The sequence below is a fragment of the Alligator mississippiensis genome, chromosome 3, assembly GCF_030867095.1.
Source record: "Alligator mississippiensis isolate rAllMis1 chromosome 3, rAllMis1, whole genome shotgun sequence".
Taxonomy (NCBI): domain Eukaryota; kingdom Metazoa; phylum Chordata; order Crocodylia; family Alligatoridae; genus Alligator; species Alligator mississippiensis.
The window spans coordinates 257748882-257769134 of NC_081826.1; the positions used below are offsets into that span (position 1 = coordinate 257748882).

The 20253-nt window shown below is 49.0% G+C and overlaps 1 protein-coding gene across 4 annotated transcripts in view; it reads left to right on the forward strand.

Moving 5' to 3' along the window:
- Nucleotides 1-8428: 8428 nt before the first annotated feature.
- TENT2 (terminal nucleotidyltransferase 2) overlaps nt 8429-20253 on the forward strand; it is a 96463-nt gene continuing 84638 nt past the window's right edge. For 2 of the 4 annotated variants that reach the window (XM_014594805.3, XM_019482106.2), the window contains exons 1-3: nt 8610-8700; nt 15234-15437; nt 17107-17232. In XM_014594805.3, the coding sequence (XP_014450291.1) occupies nt 15283-15437; nt 17107-17232 (281 nt within the window). In that variant the 5' untranslated portion in view covers nt 8610-8700; nt 15234-15282. Of the gene's footprint in view, nt 8701-15233; nt 15438-17106; nt 17233-20253 lie in introns of all 4 variants that reach the window. The other 2 variants (XM_014594826.3, XM_059725116.1) reach the window with 2 other exon arrangements.

Below are 20253 nucleotides of genomic sequence, written 5' to 3' on the forward strand. Positions count from 1 at the left end.
GTGATGGCCTCCACCCCACTTCTGTCAGGAGTTTTTTGTCCATTTACAGGGTGTAACAAAGCACAGGGTGTGCTCTGTTATTCCAAGAGGCATGAGCAAACAGCCAGGCAGCTTGCAGGTGGCTGCACTCCCAATAAGGCAGAATTACCTGATTGGGAACAAGGTCCAGCTGTTTATTATAAGAACAGCACTCTGAGCAGAGTAGCCAGCAGTTTGTTGGGAGCAGCCGGAGGGAGAGCATCATCCTTGGAAGTACAAGGAAGGAACTATGGGGAAGGTGGAGGCATGACCTAAAACTACACCTTGTTGGGGCTCGATAGTATGGTGGGACTGCCAGTGGTGGGGCAGTTTCCAGGAAATGCCAGACCTGTGCCACCCCAATGAAGGGTGAGTATGGGTGGCCAGAAAGCCTCAGCCCCGCTGCCTTGCAGGTGACCCTGTGAAGGGGAAAGGCTGTGGGAGCATATCCCGAAAACAAAGCAAAGACCCAGGCTTACAGTGTGTCCTGAGGCAGGGCTCATGTCAGGTGAAGGGACCTGAGGCAGCACCCAGGCTCACTGCGAGTCCTGAGGTGTATGAAGGAGGCAGGTGTGAGGCTCCAGGGGGTGGGGCCCTAAGCCTACGAGGGAGCTAAGTGTGAAGCTCATGGGGCAAGGGGATTAAGGGGATTGAGGCCCAGTGTCGGGCAAGGGATGAGGCCCCAGTGTGGGGGCGTGAGGGAAGCAAGGCGGTCCTGATCCAGGCAGGGAGCCCAAGGAAAAGGGAGAGGCTGGGAGCCCCCATTGACTGAGTGAGAGCCCAGTGTGAGGGCACAGAGATTGCAAGGTCCAGTGTGAGGGAATGGGAGTGAGAGTCCCAACTTGAGGCACTGGAGTGTGGGTCCCAGTGTGAGGGAATGGGTTTATAGGCCAGGTGTTAGGCTATGGATGCCTTTTGCAAGGCATGGGACATGGTATATGGGGAGGTTTGGAGCTGTGTTTAGGCCCTTAGTATCAGGGCAAATAAATGGGCAGCCTCCCACCTTGTTATCATCTTCTAATTAATATAATCAAAGCTGTGGTAAGCGAGGTAGGTGGACTGTTAGCTCTGAGGCAAGTGGGTGGGCCAATGACTCTACCGGCCCCAGGACGCCCGCTTGTTACACAGGGGTACAGCATTTTCAAATTCAAGTGAGTTAAGTCTGTCCAGATATAACTTTTCAGTGAATAGAAATATAAACATCCCCACTGGCTACCATAATTTTTGTCATATGTATCATCTAGCCTTTCCCCCAAAATCAGTTGCTAGAAAGTGGGATGTGCAGTATAAGCGAGGAAATACAGTAACAACCAGTTTTGCAGCATAAGCCCCTGCAGGGGCACATGTGTGTGAAAGGAACACTCCCAAGTGCCCAACAGGAAGCAGCAGAGTGAGCACACTGGGCTGCTGCTACTTAGTGTTACTTAGCAGGATTTTCAAAGAAGGATCTTTTTATCTTCATTCTGCCTTTCAAAAATAAGGTGTGCAACTTATTTGAGGGGAGTATTGTATAGGAGAAAATATTGTTGTTACCTCTGTAACATTGTCCTATGACATTGAAGACAGGAAGTCTGACAATCTTGAAGGATACCTGACTTTCACATCTTGATCACTAATTACATCTCAAATATCTTGTTCTAAATAGGAAGGGAACATCCTTCCCATTGATCTTTTTACAGTATTAAAAGTTTACACCTAATGCTTGGTTATTTTGGGCTTTGTTCTGATATCCTGGCATCCTGTAGCCAAACTGCTGGTTGCTAACACCAAAACAAGGTGTCTTCAATTCCAAAAGACATATTGTTACTGTGACTATAAATTAAGACAAAAACATTTTGTCTTGTCCACCAAGGGTCACTGCTAGCACTAATACTTTTCAATGTATATATCTCAAGACTCCCTGCATCATGGGTGACTGATACCTCCTGAGTCTGGCACGGGGCATCCACAGAAGTTGCTGGAGGCAGTGGCATAGGGGATGGAGCTAATGAGCTCCTGGAGACACCGGCGTTGGCATTGGGGCTGGAGCTGGTGAGCATCCACAGATGCTGCCAGTGGTGTCAGTGGCAGGGCTGGAGCTGGCAAATATCCGTAAACGTCATCAGTGGTGTCAGTGGCGGGAACAGCCCTGCCGGGGGGGGGGGGAGAGGGGGGATGTGCCCCCCCCCCAGTGTTCCCTCTACACATCACCTATGCCCTGCATAAATGGTTACACAACAATTATCTTTATACTGCTTATCGCTTAGTGACGCCAGCAGGAATGCCTCCAGCCCTGGTCCCTTATGTGTTCACAGTATGCCCAGTGCTGCACAGGCCCCAGACCACTGTCAGGGAGCCATACACAGGGCGCGGCTGAGACACTAGGGGGTGCTGCCCAGCTGCAGAGCCATGGCTTACCCTTGCCCCCAAAGGCAGGGGCTTGGCTGTGGACAGTTGCAGCCACGGACCTCTCCCATGCCTGGATCCCACCACCATAAGGAGGGAGGTGCCTGGTCCCCCCACAAGGGTTACGCAGAGCCTTTCTACTGCAGCAGTGAGACTCCCAGTTCTGTAGTGGGTCTGCCTGGACCCCCACAGTGGCAGGGCCCGGGCAGGGTGAAGGAATCTTTGTACTTCCTGCCATGCTTGTGCCACTGTGGCCCAGACCTGGAAGGCTCCTCCACTCCATGCCTACTCCACACTACCGGGCTGGCCCTCCCCAGCTTGCCCTGGAGGAAGGAGTGTTCAGCCCCAGTAGGGCAGCTTCCACTGGGTATGCTGTATCCTTCCTCCTCCCACCTGTGGTATTGGGACTGGCTTAGCCCTGAGGTGGCTGGCTTCGTCCAAGGAGGCGCTGTGGTAGCTGGAGCAGGTGGGTCTGGGTCTGAGGGGTTGTTGCTGGCCCCTGCACAGCCCCAGGGCATTCCTGAGAGGCAGCAGTGCACCAGCTCCTTCTGTGCCACTGCCCCTCAGGAACACCCCTCACATACTTTTGATTGACTCCAGTCATTTTTTCACAGACCCCATAGACATAGTCTATAAACCCCTAGGAGTCCATGGACCACAGGTTGAAAACCACTAATCTAAGTGATTTATGCACACTGACAATGTTGCCATAGTAGCACAAAGAATAGATATGACAGAATTGGAGAAGACACTGAGTATGTACATGGAACTCATTGTTGATTATTTCCACAAGTGGAACTTAAAGCTGAGCATCAACAAATCATTATCATCACTCTTTCACCTGGACAATCGTCAAGCCAAGAGCATGCTGAACATTAAAGTAAGCAACCACACCCTTCCCCATGAGCATATTCCAACCTACCTAGGAGTCAATCACATTAAACTATTCCTTCACCTATAAACATGACATTCAGAAGGTCAGCAGTATAATCTCTGCATGGGTAGCTACCTTATGATCTTTAGCCAGCACATGGGATGCCAACTTTAAAGCGCTCAGAACCACCGCACTTGCAATGGTACATGTCCCCTTGACAAGTACCCTGTCCCCTTGTTAGGGCCTGATCATTCAACGAGCATCATCTCTCCTGTGAACTGGTCATGGGGGACAGACAATATGTAATCATATCATTACATGCTGTATCATAATTTCTGTATCATAATTTATTTGGATTAAATATCTCCTGTTTCTGGATTTTGGTAAAGATTGAAATAACGAGGTTACTCGTGCAAGCAAAAAACCCCACAACCTTTGCCACTGGAAGACCCTTCCCTTGGCCCCAGATGTACTCTTTTTGGGAAGAGGGGTTTGCCATCTTTGAACCAGAAAAAAACCCAAATCACATACTAAAAATAAACATCTATTGTAACATATTTTATTTCAAAAAAAATTTTTGTCATTGTGCATGTTTGCATACTGTATATAGAGGTGGTCACGTAATAGCTCAAAATGAAGTCTTACTCTTGTATATTGTGTGTGGGGTATAGTTGGGCTGGATGTGTGCGTGGTGGTGTGTGTGTGGGGGTGCCCTGTGGCTAGATGTGTGGGGGTTAGGGCTTGCGGGGCCGTGTGGGAAGGCGTATGTGGTAGGAGGTGAGTTGGTACAGTGTTTGTGGCGGGGGTGATTGTGTATGGGGGAGGGTGTGGGGGTATGGTGTGGTATACATAGGAGCCACACACACGCACACACACAAGAATGCATGCATACACCCCTGAGCCAGTCAGCACCCCCCATCCTGTCCTGCAACAACCCAGAATCCACGTGCCTTGTAGCTCCTCTCTGCCACCGCCAACAGCTCACAGCCCCAGCCCTGATCCCAGTCCACCCCATGCCCATTCCAGACTTGCCCCAGCTGGAGCGGATTAGCTGGGACCCATGTGTACAGTCCCAACCCGGCCTGCATCCACTTCAGACTACCTGCCCACACTGAGCAGCAGTGGCAGTCGGACAGAAACTGCTACTCAATATGAGGAAAAAGTGGCCCCTTCCCTCATCGCTGCTGGGCCCTTCTTGCTGCATCCACCTGGAGCCTGTGCCCAGGCTACCCTGCAGCTCCTCTCTGCCACTATCACCACCATCTCCAGGTTGCACAGTAGGGCAGTGGTGGTAGTGCAGAGGAGCTGTAAGGCAGCTCAGGAGTGGGCTCTGGGCAACTGCAGCAAGAAGGGCCCAGCAACAGCAAGGGGGAGGGGCTGATTTTCCTCGGAGCAAAGCAGCAGCTTCTGTTTCAATGTTGCGGCTGCTCAGCATGGGCAGGCAAGTCTGGAGCAGGTGCAGGGTGAGTCAGGGTTGGGGCTGTGTGCATGGGTCCCCATCAGTACCGTGGGGCTGGGGCCAACAGTGGCAGCCGTGAGGAGCCATTGCTGCCTGGGCTGCCTAGAAAGGCAGTCCCGCTGTGAAGCCGCCCCAGCCCCGTTGCATGCCTAGGGGCAGGAGGATGTACCATGGGCTGGACAGGGCCTGGGCTAGGTGGGATTGAGGGACCTGACCTGCTGTGGGCCAGACAAAGTTCCTCTGTGGGCCAGATCCAGCCCACGGGCCATATTTTGCCCATCCTTGCCCCAAGAAGACAGACCCTAACATCACTAATGGCAATAGAGGCAAGAAATGATAAAAATTACCTGCTCTATTAATTGTTAACTGAAAACCTGAACAGATGGAGGCTTAAGAGGCTTAAAAGTCATAAACTGTTTATACATGAAGCCCACAAGCTCCTGGAAGAGATTGGGGGTGGTGAACCAAACCTATGGGCAGCAATGGAGTGGACTGACTGGTGGGAAAGGTCAGACCTATTCCTACAGTGTTTAATACCAACACCAAGCAATTCCCCCATTGAACATGACCTTGACAGAGAAACATGGGTCAGGCTGAACAGACTGAGAACTAGATACTGATGCTTCAAAACAACACTTCAGATGAACATCTTGGTCAGCTTCCTGTGTGAATGCAGTATCCAAGAAATAGAACAGAAATTAACTGAAAGCTGCAATCTTTACAAATACCCAGCTGGGCTGACTTTCTAACCTTAGCCCATCAGGCTGGGGAAATGAACTCAGCCCAAATGGGCTGAGTTTCCAACCCCAGCCCCATGACCTGGCTGGGGTTGGGAACTCAGCCCAGCTGGGTTCAGTTCCTTTCCCCAGCCCAATCGTGGGGCTGGGAACTCAGCCCAGCTGAGCTGACTTTCCATCCCCCATGTTAGATTGGTCTGGGAATGGGAAGTCAGCCCATTCCCACCCCAATCTAGCAAGGGGGGGGGAGGGGTTAGAGTTAGGGTTAGCCCTGATCCTAGGGCTGGGATGGGGAACTGAGCCATTAGTCTCAGTTCCTTTCCCCAGCCAGATCACAGTGCTTAGGAAGGGAACTGAGCCCAGGCTCAGTTCCCTTCCCCTGAGCTGTGATCAGCTTCCCGCAGCCTGGCGGCGGGAGATGGGGAGAACCAGGGCTGTGCTCCCAGCTGCTGCTGGGAGCGTAGCCCTGGTTCTCCCCTGTCTCCCACCACCTCACTGCTGGCTGCTTTGAAACTCGAAACATTTCGAAACTTTCAAAACGTTTCAACTTACCCTTGTTTTGTTTTGAGGCTGTTTTGAAACCCTTTGTTTCGATTCAATGTTGCTGTTTCGAGCTCAAAATGAGTGGAAACAGTGTCAAATTGAAACATGTAATGTACTATCTCTGTTTTGACATGTCATTCAAAAATTTGCTGTGGTGGACAAAGGCAGAAAATCAAGGAGATCCCTTCTCACCTTACTGTCTGTAGTACCAGTCGTGGGCTACAGATGATTCAGTAGGCCAGGATGTTCATTTAAACTTTTGCTCTAGTCAGGGCTCGGGAACTTCACAAGAAATGAAGCTTGGTATCCTACTACTGGATTTGACAGTGATTAATCTCATCCATATGGCTTTCTTCCCTCTGACTAAAGTTGTCCAAATCTCAGTCAAAAGACCACCATGGTAATACATAACTTCAATTGCCAAAAAGGAGCCCCATCTCATTTTGTTCTGGGAAAGCAGCACCCACCATCAAATCACACCATCATAAAACTGTTATAGTAAACTTCTTATTCTATAACTACCACATTGTGAATTTTTGTTCTTCTACTGCACAGAGAAAAACAGCAGCTCTACCTGCATAAGTAACCTTGTTATTTGTCTCTACCAAAATCTAGAAAACAGGAAATATTTAATCCAAGGTAATTATGATACAGAAATTATGATTCAGCTTGTAATGATGTGATTACATGTTGTTTGTCCCCCATGATCAGTGCACAGGAGAGATGATGCCTGCTGAACAATCAGGCCCTGTCTACACATTACACTCAAGATGTGATTAACCAGTTAATTTTATCTTAAGTTGTGACGCAGCCACACATTTAATTAATTAATGGCATGATAAAACAAAGAGTACAAGCCACAGTTATTCCACAAAAGTGGAATAACTTTGTGGCTTGTTCTTTTCATGCCATTAGCTGAATTGTATGGCCAGGTACTTCACCATGGCTGGGACCTCCATCAGCTCACTGGGCTCCCAGCCACAGGGGTGCGCTGTTCAAAGCCGCGGCTGCAAGTCCCACAGCTCATATGGCTTACCTGCTGCTGCAGCTGTGAGTTCCATCAGGGGAATAATCAAGGGCTCGGCAAACAACTGTTCACCAGGGGACCATTGGGGAAAACCAGGGGTAATGGCCACAAACTCCTGGAAGACCATTTCAGGCTTAACACTAGGAAAAACTTCACAGTTAGGGTGTCCAGCATGAACACTGCATGCCCACGGAGGCTGGCATGGTGAGCTCTCGCAGATGGCAGTGCTGTCAGTGGTGGGAGCATGGCAGTGGCAAGCAGAGAGCTCCTGCAGGCATGCTGTCGGCGGTGGAGGGCAGGGTGGGGTAAGCGCCAAATGGAGGTTGGTGACCACCCGCAGACTGCAAGTGGCCAGCAGCGATTGCGGACTGCCCACAGATGCCACGGGCGGCGTTGGTGGCGGGGGGGGTGGCAAGCAGCGACCACCCATAGATGCGGCCGGCAGTGTCAGCAGTGCCTTTTCACAGAAGTGCACCACCATGCTCAGGGGGTGCACATGCACCTGCATGCACCTCCTACGCATCACCTATGGCGTCCAGACTGTGGAACAAGCTCCCTCTGGAAATCTTCAAGAGGAGACCGGACAGCCACCTCACTAGGATCACCTGAGCCCCAGTTGTCTTTCCTGCCTAGTACAGGGGAACTGGACCCTATGATCTTGCGAGGTCCCTTCCAGCCCCTATCTATGAATCAGCTGAGGGGGCTCCTCCTCACACTAGCTTGCTGCTACCCAAGGCAGGGGGAGCCCAGGATTGCAGTCCTGGGCTCCTCCTCCTGCACTGGCAATAAGCCATGACTGGATCTGAGGCTGGATCCTACAATCACACCTCCCACCTTGCACGTGGCAAGGCAGGAGGAAGGACCATGTGGCTCACACATCGGATCCTGTCATGCCCGAATGTCTGGCAGGGACCTCGGCGATTTAATATTTAGTGCTCGTGCTGCCCTACTCCTTTGCTGCGCGCAGATCCCCGCCTCACGGCGGTTTCCGTTGCTCCTGCCTACAGCAGCCCAGCACTTGACAGACGTCGCACTGCTCCGTGTCAGTGAGTGCCGAGCAGCACGGGGTCGGCTACCAGCTCCGTTTCACCTGAACAACGGCTCTGCCTGCGCCACCCCCACAGGCCGCGAGGCTCCCTCTGCCTCCCGGCCCGCGGGCTGCATGGGCTGGGCAGGGCGGGGCGGGGCGCGGCGCGGGGACCCCCGGCACGGGCGGAAGCGCTCCCGGCTGCTGCTTTGCACAAGGCGCTTCGGGGCAGCGCGCGCGTGCTGGCCCAGGGGCAGCTGAGCGCAGCAGCCGCGAGGGGTGGAGCCTGCGCCGTGACTCGGAGCCCCAGCCTATCCCCGCGGCCGTGCTCGAGTGATGACACAGGCGCCGCGGCTTCCATCCAGGCAGCCCCATGAGAGCAGCTGCGCATGCGCATACGAACAAACGCTTTAGTGACGGAAACGAGGGTAGGGTGGGGGGAGTGTCCCGGGCTGAAGCGGCGACTTCCGGCTGCATTATCTGCATCCGGGTCAGAGGGCAGGGCTCAGCTGGTTCGCTTCTGTTTGCTTCCGGTGAACTCTTCCCGGGGGGAGCGGGGCCCGGAGCGAGGCCCGCCCTGTCCTGCGCCAGGGCCGCCGGCGGCTCCTTCCTGCTCCCGCCTCGGCCCGGGTGAGTGCCTCGGCGCCGGGCTGTTGCGCCTGGCGGCCCTGAGGCCCCTCCGAGCCGCTGCTGGACGCGCGGTGCTGGGCACGGGCGGGCGGGGCGTTGGGCTGTGGGGCACGAGCCTGCCCGGGAGGCCGATAGAAGCCAGAGGCGAGGCATGTGGTGGGAGAAGTCCGAGCTCTGTGCCTTGAGCTGCCTTCAGGGCGCCCTGGGTGCTGCAGGCGGGTGGGTGCGCAGTTGGCCGGACCTGCATGTGGGCTGCGTGCTGGGGTCTGGCGTGGGGTCCTTTTGCCTTACACAGCTATTCCCGGGTTGGACCTGGCACAAGGGAGGTGGGCTGGGAAGTGCAGCAACGAGCTCCTTGTGGCACTTCTTATGTCACTGTGAGCTGAGTCACGCCCTCAGTAGAGGAGTCCGGCTCTGCTCCAGGCAGGGCCGTGCGTGTGCTCACAGGGTGTTTTGCAGCCTTCCCACCCCTGCGGATTGCTGCACTGGCAACACACGGGTGCGTTGGAGAGAAGTTAGAGGGCTCTTGGTAGCCAGTAGGCTCCTGTCAAGACATCTGAAGTCTGGAGGGACCTGGGTGACATTTGGGTTTCAGAGCCACATACGTTGGGGCTCTTGTGTGTAGGAAACGGGTTCATCCAATATGCACTGTGCTTGAGCCTGTTAAACTCCCTCCTTTTTGGAGTAACAGTGGCATTTTGGAGTCCAAAAAAGAGTGCTGCATGAGGAGTTCTGCTGGTTCAATCAAAATTATGTCATGAAGGTGAAGATCTACCTGGTCAGGCTAACTTGGTTAAGACTTGTCAGGTTTTGTAATCATCTGCACACGGAGGAATGATGTAGTAGCATCATGTCTGGCTACCTTTGATTCCCCAGCCAGAATGACCTGTAAGAGCTGGGTCAGTGGAGGGTGGCATTTTGCATGTGTCTGGAGCAGGGATTAAACTGCTGCCTCTGGAACAATGATGAGGTGCCTTCCTTAACTACTTTACCACTGCACCGTGCATAGTATCAAACAATGCTGGTATATTCTTTCTCAAAAGCAAGCCTTAGTCTGGCTGTTTTTGCCAAAACAATTAATAATGCAAGTTCATGTAAGTTTCATCATAGCTACCATGTGGTTTGAAAAATAATGCTACTTACATGAGCTGATCAGTTCATTCTGCTGAGCAGGCCGTTGCTGCTGCCTTTGTTTGTCTTTACGATTTTTTACACCAGCATTTGTCAACCCGTGGGTCATGACTCATGACCCAAAAATGCGTTGCAAAGTAATAAGAAAGGATCATGAACAAACCTTAAAAATGGATCAACAAACTTAAAAAATGGATTCTCCTTTAAAGGAAAAAAACTTGAGAAACCGTGGCTTTTCCCTTGCAGGCTAGCAGAATTCCATCCTGCATGGGTCGGCTTGGGGCCCCCTATGCCTCCCTCCCCATGCCTCCCACACTCTGGGGTGGGGGACACTGGATTGGGACTGGCCATTGATGTTTACAAGTGGGTCCTGCTACAAAAAAGGTTGAGAGCCACTGCTTTACACCATAAGGACTAAAAATATGTCACTTAAGAAATCTTGCATTATGGGGCAGAGTTCTGCTGTAGATGATGGAATCATTTTAGATTTGATTGCTGTGGATTTGTAGCATAAATGAGAATTTGGCACAAGAGAAGATATGCGAGTGTTGGGGTGTGCTGGAAACTGTGATGTATGATTTGACTCTTGGCTTAACTGGTGATGGAAATGGAAAAATTTCAGTTTTTGTTCCTTTGTAGTTCCTTTTCAACAAATTGGGAAATTCCCAGTGGGTGCAAAAAAGGAAGTGAAGCTGTTAACTTAAGCAAACCAGCATTCCAGTGGGCCTTTTATTGTTGTTTTTATTTTGAGTTGACAGACTGAAAATGTCTGTATTTCTGTTAGCCTACTTTGCCATTTCTGCACAATTTTGGTTTCTGCTTTTAGTAGAATTGAGGGTACCCATCTTAAAATTAGTTTTCTATGTTACCGTAATAACTAAAATATGTGAAAAGTTTTCCAAATAAAAAGACGCTAGCTTGTAAGAGCTTGGTTTAGAATCTTTTTTTGTTACACTAGAAACAGATGAAGTATCATTATAACATGTACAGAACAGTACAAAGCAGCATAAGCATGTAAATCTTAGGACTCAAATGTATTATTAATAATAATATTCAATTCAAAGTAACTTAAAGTAAAATTGAATGTAAGCTTATCCTGAAATGTAGGCCCTGGTTTGGTAACTGGATCTCTGTTCTAGTTACAAGTCTTTGGATTTCATAACAACATTTTTAGAGAAAACAAGACCAGTAACAAAAGTTTCAACTTACTTTAAAATAGTACCTTGAAGGTAGTTGTTTAAACAACTTTTCTTCTGTATTTGGAACTCGGCTAGTACACCACTTGGGCGAATAGTAGTGTTTGATCTTAGCTTTTGGCAAGTAAGTATAGCCACTCAAAGCAACAAAATTACTCATCTGTAGGTGTGATCAAGCATTCACAGCTTCCAGTCTAGATTTAGGTGACTTATTTTAAGCCACCTGAACCTAGACCAGGAGTGGCATGTGTAGCCTTTTGTCACTGCCAGGAGTGGTGTGGGTAAGTAACTTGGGATGGGAAAGGGGCTGCCAGGTCTAGGGTGTTATCTGGAGTGGGAATAGCACAGCCTTAGGGCTATGCCACATGCAGTTCCCGTGTGTTTGCTAGTTACTAGATTGAATTAACCCCTTCCTAAACCAGATGAACTCTTTCTCAATCTAAGTTAGTGCACCAAATCCAATTTTGTGGCCAATTAAACCCCCCTGAATGAGTGGGTGTTTAAATCAACATAACCATGATTACATTAAGCTAAACACGTAATGCCTGTATTTACCCTGCATCTGCAGGATGCTGAGAGTGAAAGTGACTAAAAAAATAAGACTGAAAGCAGACCTTGGTTTTCACTGTACTGAAGACAGGTGAAAAATAGAGAGAGCTTAGTTGTGTTAGTCTGAAGTCAGTGAGAAGGCAGGGTAGGTATGCACTGTTATAGACTAAAGAAGATTATATATGTATAGAGCACAAGCTTTTGTGGGCTGAAATTCACTTCATCAGATGCAGTGAACAGTGTGAGGTAATAAACTGTTCTGAGGTGGCATTATTGTCAAAAGAAGCTTGTTTGTATACAGAATGAGTTGAGTTTTAGAAAAAATGTTCAGGAATTTCAATATAATGTTATCATTTTGTGTCTAATCTGTTTGAGAGGCGAGGATGTTGTATCTGTTTTTTTTCTGTTTCTCTATTATGCAAGTAGTTTGCATATTTTGCTGTTTTCCAACAAAATAAGTGAAAATGATAAGTTACATTATTTGTTTAAACCCGCGGGTTCCCAAACTCTTGACAGATTGCGTACCACCAATTTAAAACGATATTGCCTTAAGTACCACCAGCAAATTTTTCATACACATAGGCCTCTCCCACCATCTAGGCTCAGGGCGGTCTGGGCTTTTCCAGCGGTGCAGGGGGGCTCTTGCTGCTGCGAGCACCCCAGGGAAGACATGGGGGGCATGTGCCCCCCAGATTTTTGCTCAGCGTGTAGGTGGGCTGCCTGCTGCGTGCTGGGCTCTTCACCATGCTGCGGCTGCCTCAGGTGCTGCGCGGAATTCCACGTGCCTTCCACTGCTGGGCGGGCAGGGGACGAGGCACAGCCAGAATACAGAAAAAAGCACGTGGGATTACACATGGGTCCCAAGGCAATGGCAGTAGGGCACAGAGCTGAGTGCACAGTGGGCAGCCTGTCTCTGCCCCATGCACAAATCTGGGGGTGGGGCATGTTCCCCCCCCATTCTTTCCCAGGGGTGTGCGCAGTGGCAGGAGCCCCCTGTGTCCCTGAACGAGCTGTCTGGGGCTCCAGCCATTCCACCACCTACCTTGGGGCCCCATTCACCCCAGTGCCTGCTTCTGCCCCACTTCCTCCATCACTGTGGGGGCCTTGATCTGTCTCTCCCATTTACCTCCCCCACACCCCTTTCCCTTCCCCCCCCACACACTTACATGCTGGGTGTTGCTTCACACATGGCTGTGCTGCATTCCTGGCCACCTGCAGCAAGCTGCTGCTGTGTTCATGCATGCCCCTCTCCCCAGCCTTCCACATACCACCCAGGTCTGTGTATACCACAGTTTGGGAACTGCTGGTTTAAACAATCAGACCTGTTTATTGGTTATAGTCTGTTGAATAATTTTATTTACTATTGCCATGAGACTGGAGTGGGCAAAATACAGCCCGCGGGCCAGATCCGGCTTGCCAGGCAATTCTGTCTGGCCTGCAGAGCCCCTCTGTAATCCCTGGCCCTCACTGCCCCTCTGCAAGCTGGCACCTCCCTCTGTGCAGGAGGTATAGTTCTGGTTACTGAGCAGCCCTCTGCCCCCAGCTTGGTCTGACCTGGCCCAGCCCCAGGCCAGGGAGAAGGAACCTCTGCCTGGCAGAGCTTATGCCTGCGCCCCCCCCCCTCCCCCCCTGCCACAAACCTCCTGGGGCTGTTCCCAGGCTCCCTGCCTACAAGAGTGGGAATTCAGGTATGGCCCCACCTAGTCGGGACCAGGGATTCCCACTGGGGGAAGGGGAGCTGGGAGTGCAGGAAGCCATGCATTGTGGGGTGAGCTGGGCTGGCCCCACATGCTGCAGGAGCATGGGAGCTGTGTGCTATGGAGCTGGATTGAACTGGCCCTGAACATTGCTGATGCATGTGGCTAGGGACTCAGGAGTGCTACAGGGCCATATAGGGTTGGCTCTGCCCACTGTTGCCATGTGCAACCAGGGACTCGGGCAGGAGCACTATGGGGCTGGGTGGGGCTGGCCCTGCATACTGCCAGCAACGTGCAGCCAGGGACTCGGGCAGGAGCCGCACTTCACATGGCTGGGCTGGACTGGTCCTGTTTGCTGCCACCACGTGTAGCCAGGGACTAGGGTGAGAGTGCGGGAGCTGTGTGTTATGGGGCTATGTGGGGCTGGCCCCGCATCCTGCCGCCATGTGCGGCCAGGAGTGTGGGGAGCTGCATATTATGGGGGCCAGTGGTGCTGACCCTTTACCCTGCCACCACATGTGGTAGGGGACTTGGGCAGGAGTGCTGTGGGGCCAGGTAGGAATGGCCCTGTATGGCCAGGGACTGGGGCGGGAGTCTGGGAGCTGCGCGTTATGGGGCTGGGCGGGCCTGGTTCTGCTTGCTACCACCACATGTAACTCCATGGACTCTGAGGACCTCCCACTCCCCACCATATCCCTAAATACACCCACACCCTCCTACAGCTCTCACATGGTCCCACTCCCACACGTTCCTACAGCCCCCACACACACTTCCACACCTGCCCCCCACCATACTTACACACACCCCCACACCCTCCCACACACCCCCCACACACCCCCACCCCATCCACACTTCCCATACACACCCACCATATCTACACTGCACACATGCATACACTCCCTTACCCCCCACATGCAATATACAAGAATAAGACTGTATTTTGAGCTATTATGCAATCTCCTCTAGATATGCTATACAAGCATACATAAATCACGAAAAAATATTTTTAAAAATAAAATTAAAATAAGTTATAGTAGATGTTTGATTGATTGATTTTAGTATACGATTTGTTTGTTTTTTTTCCAATTTAAAAATGTCACCTGCCCCCCCAGGAGTACTTCTGGGGCAAGGGGAGGGACTTCTGGTAGCAGAGGTCAGGGGTTAAGGGCAGGACTTATGGTCCCAAGATGGTGACCAGGGGTCAGGGCACCTGTCAAGGGGTGAGGCTACCCTTTTAGCCCTTTACAGCTCACCAAATCTCATTAAGTGGCCCTCCAGCCAAAATAGCCCACCCCTGCATTAGACCTAAGTCTGCAAGCACATACACGGAGTAATGTTTTTGTGTGCAAATGGTGCCATTGAATTAAATTATATTATTAGAATTTCAGTCATTTAAGAACATTTCAAATTACTTTCAATCGTTAATGGTGGTTGTTTGCTGTATGCATATTGGACAATGAAAATAAATTGATTTTGTTTTTACTACTTAATCAGCTGTAATTTTTGTTGTTGTTTGTATTTGAATGCTGCATTGCTTGTAATGTTGGCATTGTCTGGGAATGTTTTACTTCAAACAGATTTTTTTATTATCTTGTTGAAAATGAACTGACATGAAAACAATGTACAGTATGTTCTGTGAACCTTTCCTTTTTTTTGAACCATAGCTAAATTTGGGGTACCAATAAAAAAAACCTCCCTTTTCAAAATGCTTATCACTAAATCAAAGTACTAACCAGAATGAATTCACTTTTAAATAGTTTCTGCCCCTGAGAGGAGAGAACACTCTCCCTAGGATCAGGTTCAATAAATCTTAGATGATTTTTAGAAATGTGTTCTAAGTTATTCTGGTTATCATGATTTTTGATCTTTAAACAATGCTTGATTTCCTTTGTTGTCCCGTCCCCCCCCTTGGTATTCTTGTTGTCTAACTTTAGGTTTGTTTGTTTGTTTGTTTTTAAAGTATTGACTATAGGTAGAAGAATACATGTTCTCTTTTAGTGAAGAGGAGCATGTTCCCAAATTCCTCCAACTTGGGTCGTCCACCCTTCCCTCCAAAACCTCAACAGCACAATAACTTCTTCAATAAGCTTCCACTGAACATACCACCCACTCTTCTCTCTCACCAGCAAATTATAGATGCTCAGTTCAACTTTCAGAATGCAGCGTAAGTACAGTAAGATTTCAGAATGGGACGTGACATGTAAAAAGCCTGTGCTTGTTAAAATTGATAATGGTTGGAAAGCATAGGTGATCAAATGAAAATAATTCTTATAGAAAAGTGAGGCTTTGATCTGACTGCAACACATTAAAGTTATCTTCCTTTGAAGGAAAGTACCTCATCTTCATGGGGAATATTTTTTTTGATATTTTAACAAGCACGATCTTTGTAGAGAAATAATTATTGTAAGAAACATGGTTTTGCTCTATAGATAATATGCATATTTTGGTATACTTCAGTGATGTGTGAAAATACTGGTAATCTACGGAGGGTCTTTGAGGAGCTCAGCTGTAAATGTGCTTGGAGGATGAGATGGGAGGTGAGGGAACATTTTGAGATGGGGGTTATATTTTAAAGCCTAAGTGTACCCTTGTGTTTCTCGTGTTAATAGTTTTCTTTAGTTAGTTTGCAACTTAAGTCTTAGAGGTGTGCATTCAAAAGTGATTGTCTCATGTTTTTATTCTAGTAAGTTTTGTCTTCTGAAAAGTGATTTATTTTCTTTTCCAAAGTATAGAGTATGCATACCACTTACAGTTAGAGGTGCACTGATGCATGTCGTAAAAGGAAAATCAGCATTATTGGCAATCGGCTTTTTTGGCTGATGCGGCTGATAATGCTGTTGATAAATGCTGCAGGCATGTGCAAGGCTGCAGTGTGCACGCAGCCAGGAGTGCAGTCTAGCAGCTTGAAGTGCAGCCTCTAGCTGGTAAGTCTGTTATGAGGGAAAGGCTGTGGGGGAGGAGAAGGGCTTGAGGGTGGCAGATGGAGGCCCCTGTGGTGAGGGAGGGAGTGGGGCTGGGGCAGGTGCTGCACAGCCGCGGCAGGATGTGGAATGGAGCAGGTGGCTCGTGGGGGGGCAGTAGCTTGTGCCACTGCATGCATCCCTAGAAGAGGCATGGGATGGAGGGGGGTGCCCCCCAGATCGGTATGTAGGATGAGGGCAGGCTGGAGCTGGAGGCTATGCCATGCTCTTTCCAGTGGCTGCACTCAGGCTGGGTGGGACAGGTGATAGTGCTGGGAGAGGGGGGCTACAGTAAATTTTTGGGTGGCTCTAGCCCCTCTGTAGCCTCCCCTCCTAGTGCTGTCACTGCACCTCCCCCCCTGGCTCAAGCACAGCTGCCAGGAAGAGCCTGGAGCAGCTTGTGGCTCCAGCTCACAGCAGCAGCCTGTCCTTGCCCCATGCATGGATTTGGGGGGCACATGCCCCTCCATGCCTCTCCCAGGGGTGTGCGCAGTGGTGGGAGCAGCCTCCTGGATGAGCTATGGCTCCATCACATGCACCACCCCAGCTGTCCAGCACCTGCCCTGGCCCCACTCCCTCCCTCACTGTGGGATCCTTGATCTGCTCTCCCCCACCCTCAACCCACCTTCCTTCCCCCCACACTGTCCCTTCTCAGCAACAGACTTACCAGCCAGATGCTGCTCTGTAAGCCGCCAGGCTGCATATTGGCAATCGGATCAGTATTGGCCAATACAACTAGTCAGTAGTTGGCCGTCAGTATCAGCCCAAAACATCTTTATTGGTGCGCCCCTGTATAGTTGGGATTTCCTGTGTTTTATTGTTAAAAGTGAAAACGCCCTCAGCTCTTGTATGAATAATAATCATGGACTGTAGTCTTTCCAGAGCACTCTTGAGTGGGAACCTCACAGCTATCCCAGCTGTTTCACCGCAGCCATTGACTTATGGAAATGGCAACTCCATACGTACTTCGGCTGCCTCCACAACATTTCGGGGTAGGAAGTAAGTATTTATTAATGTATAATTACTTATGATTGTAATGCAGAAAAAGATTTCTTTTTTCTGTGGTGAACAATGTAGTTCCTTTCAAGGGCCATCTAAAACAATGTTTCTCAAAATGGGATACATGGTGAATTTCTAGAACAGGGGTTTTCAACCTTTTTCAATAAGTGTGCCCCTGGTGGCTGGGTGGGAGAGGAGCAGGGGTTGGCAGGGTGGGGAAAGGAGTGATGGCGGTTGCATGCAGAGTGGCAACAGCATAGGGTGTTAGGTGGCGGCATCCATGGCGGCATACAAGCTTCCCCCCTCTCCTCCTGCAGCTGGGCGGTGCCTGTGTGGCCTGCAGAGGAATGCTGTTGCCCTTGACCTGCCCGGCCCTGCTTCTGGGAGGCAGTGGCGTGGGGTGGTGGTGCTCTTTCCCCACCTGCCCACACATACGCCCTACGGCCTTCCCAAGTACCCCCAGTTGACAGCCCCTGTTAACGTCAGTAACTTGATAGAATTTATGAGGGAGGGAAAATTCAGGCTTTAAACGCAACTCATCTCTTGTACGTTTCATGGAGATTCCAATGTTTCTCTGTCAGAGAAATATTGTGTATGCCACTACTTGCCTCAGCACTAGAGAGTGTAGTTAATTCCATTATTACAAATGTCAGTGAAATTGAAGTATTAATTAAGTGTTATCATATATAATTCTTACTTTTGGAATCTTGTGCATAAGTTGTGTCTATTTAAAAAGGAAAATAAAAGTTTTTTAAAAAAAATCTGTTATTTTAGTTTTGTTGAAAAGGGGAACTGCAGATGAAAACTGGGTTTTGCTTATTCTGGCAATGAGGGTAAGGTTTTCTCATCTCCTCATGCTTACCAGCAATAATTAGTCAGTTGGTATGTGTTAGTTCAGCTTGTTAGTACAACCTTGAATAATTGCATGAATCAGATGACAGGGTAGGGGCCTTAAGGAATCTTGTATATAGGGCATAATTGCCTCTGTGCTATCTTTAGGGACTTACCATAATCAAAGCGGCCGATGGGTGATTTTTCACGAGCTAATTCTGGTGCTGGCCACCATCTTTTGTGGGCTTATCGTGGCAAGCTGCCCCCCCCCACCTTCCCTGCTGATTGGCTGAGGGTCCCTGGCAACCCTGCCCCTCACTGCTGATTGGTTGAGAGGGCTGCTCTTCACGTGGCCCTGCCCCACACCACTAATTGGCGGAAAGGGTGGGGCGTGTGAAAGACAGCCCTCTTGGCCAGTTAGCAGCACAAGGAAGAGGGGGGTGCCTGCCATCTTGGCTGCTCCCCTTCATCCTGGCAGCTCCCTTCATCCCCTGTGGGCTGTGAGGCTGGGCCACAGCAGCCACTGGCTCCCACTGCAGAGCCAGCCTTTTATTTTTTTCAGTAAGTTTTCCCCCCCACCCCCCAGCAATTCTGCACAAAATTGCAGAAACCACTGTTTTTCATGGTGTTTGCAGAAGCTGCTGTTCATGGTTTCCATGAAAATCCTGATTTCAATCTGGCTGTCTTGGACCCAACAGTTGGATCTGTCCTCAGAATGGCAGATTAAGGCCTTGACTTAATAGTTGCATATGTGCTGGCACAGAGCACCACTAATTTCAGTGAGGTTCCATATGGGTACGGAACACACACACTTGCTCTGTGTAGAGTCTGGTACATTAAAGCTTTAGTATGTTTAGAGGGAGTTGCGATTAGTTCATGGCTTTCTCAGAATAATTTTTCTAAAATTGTACTAGATCAATTCACCTAAGGGCATGTCTATACTGTCCCCCTGCTGAGTCTGAAACTGCTGCTGAAAAACAAGCCCTGCCCACTTGCTTCTACTTTGCCCATCCAAGTCGAGCAATTAAGCAGCGTAGATTGGTATAGAGGGTGTGTGTTCCAGTCCTGTTCTCAGACTTGCAGTAATACTAAGTGAAATATTAAATTGATTAACATTAAAGTTGCTGTTTTGGGAGACTTTCTCATAAGACCATTGTCAGGTGCTGCTGGCAAGCAACAGGATGAAGTCTAAGGCCTTAAGTCTTCATTTTGGGTTCTCCTCAGCTAACCCCTTAGCTAATTAATTGTTTTCTGCCTGAGCTGTTAGGCTAATATTTTTTTATGCCAACTTCTCTGTACATTAATTAAAACTATACTTATCATGTGTAATCTTTTGGCTGATGTTTATTAAAAATGTTAACTTTCATTGTACATTTTCTTTTAAAGCAGTGCATTCCAGTTTTCAGATTTAGTGCTTACAGAATGTGCAAATCTAGGTCATTCTCTTCTAAATGAGTTTTTGAATGCTATAGTCAGAACATCTTTCTTTCAATACAAACTTGTCATAATGAAGAGTTTGAATGCCAATATGGTATATGTAAGACAACTAGATCACTTCCTAATGTGTACACCTATTCCTCGCTTAACATCATAGTTACATTCTTGAAAAATGCAACTTTAAGAGAATCCAGTTATGTAACAGTAGTTACCTACTAGCAGGCGGTGGCCAAATAACATTATAACTGAACATTGCGCGATTTTAAAAAAGTATGTTCTCTATTAGATCAGCAACGTAATAAGGAAACAGTGTTAATTGGGATGGCGTTAAGTGAAGAGTACCTGTATTTGGATCTCTTAATTTAGACTTCATGCCTAGATATGGTACATTTGTGTTTGAAACCGAGACATTAACTTTGTGAGCCAAATTGATGACTATATGAAGCAATTAAGATCTGTCGAATGAATAGAAGTTCTTTTTTGCCCAGATTACACATTTTACTGTCTGTACAATCTAAACCTACACAGCCAAATTCTCCATTTTGAATGGCTTTTGTGGTAAGTTTCTCTTTCTCCCCTCCCTAACACTGAATTTATCAAGTTAATCACTGGGTATACACGATATACAACTTCTCACTGCACTCCTGTTTATTTAACTTATTCACTACTCAAAAGTGTATTTATTATTTCAGGAAAAAATATGGTTACTTTTTCACAAACATAGCTTGATTAGATTTCAGCTTGGTTAGTCAT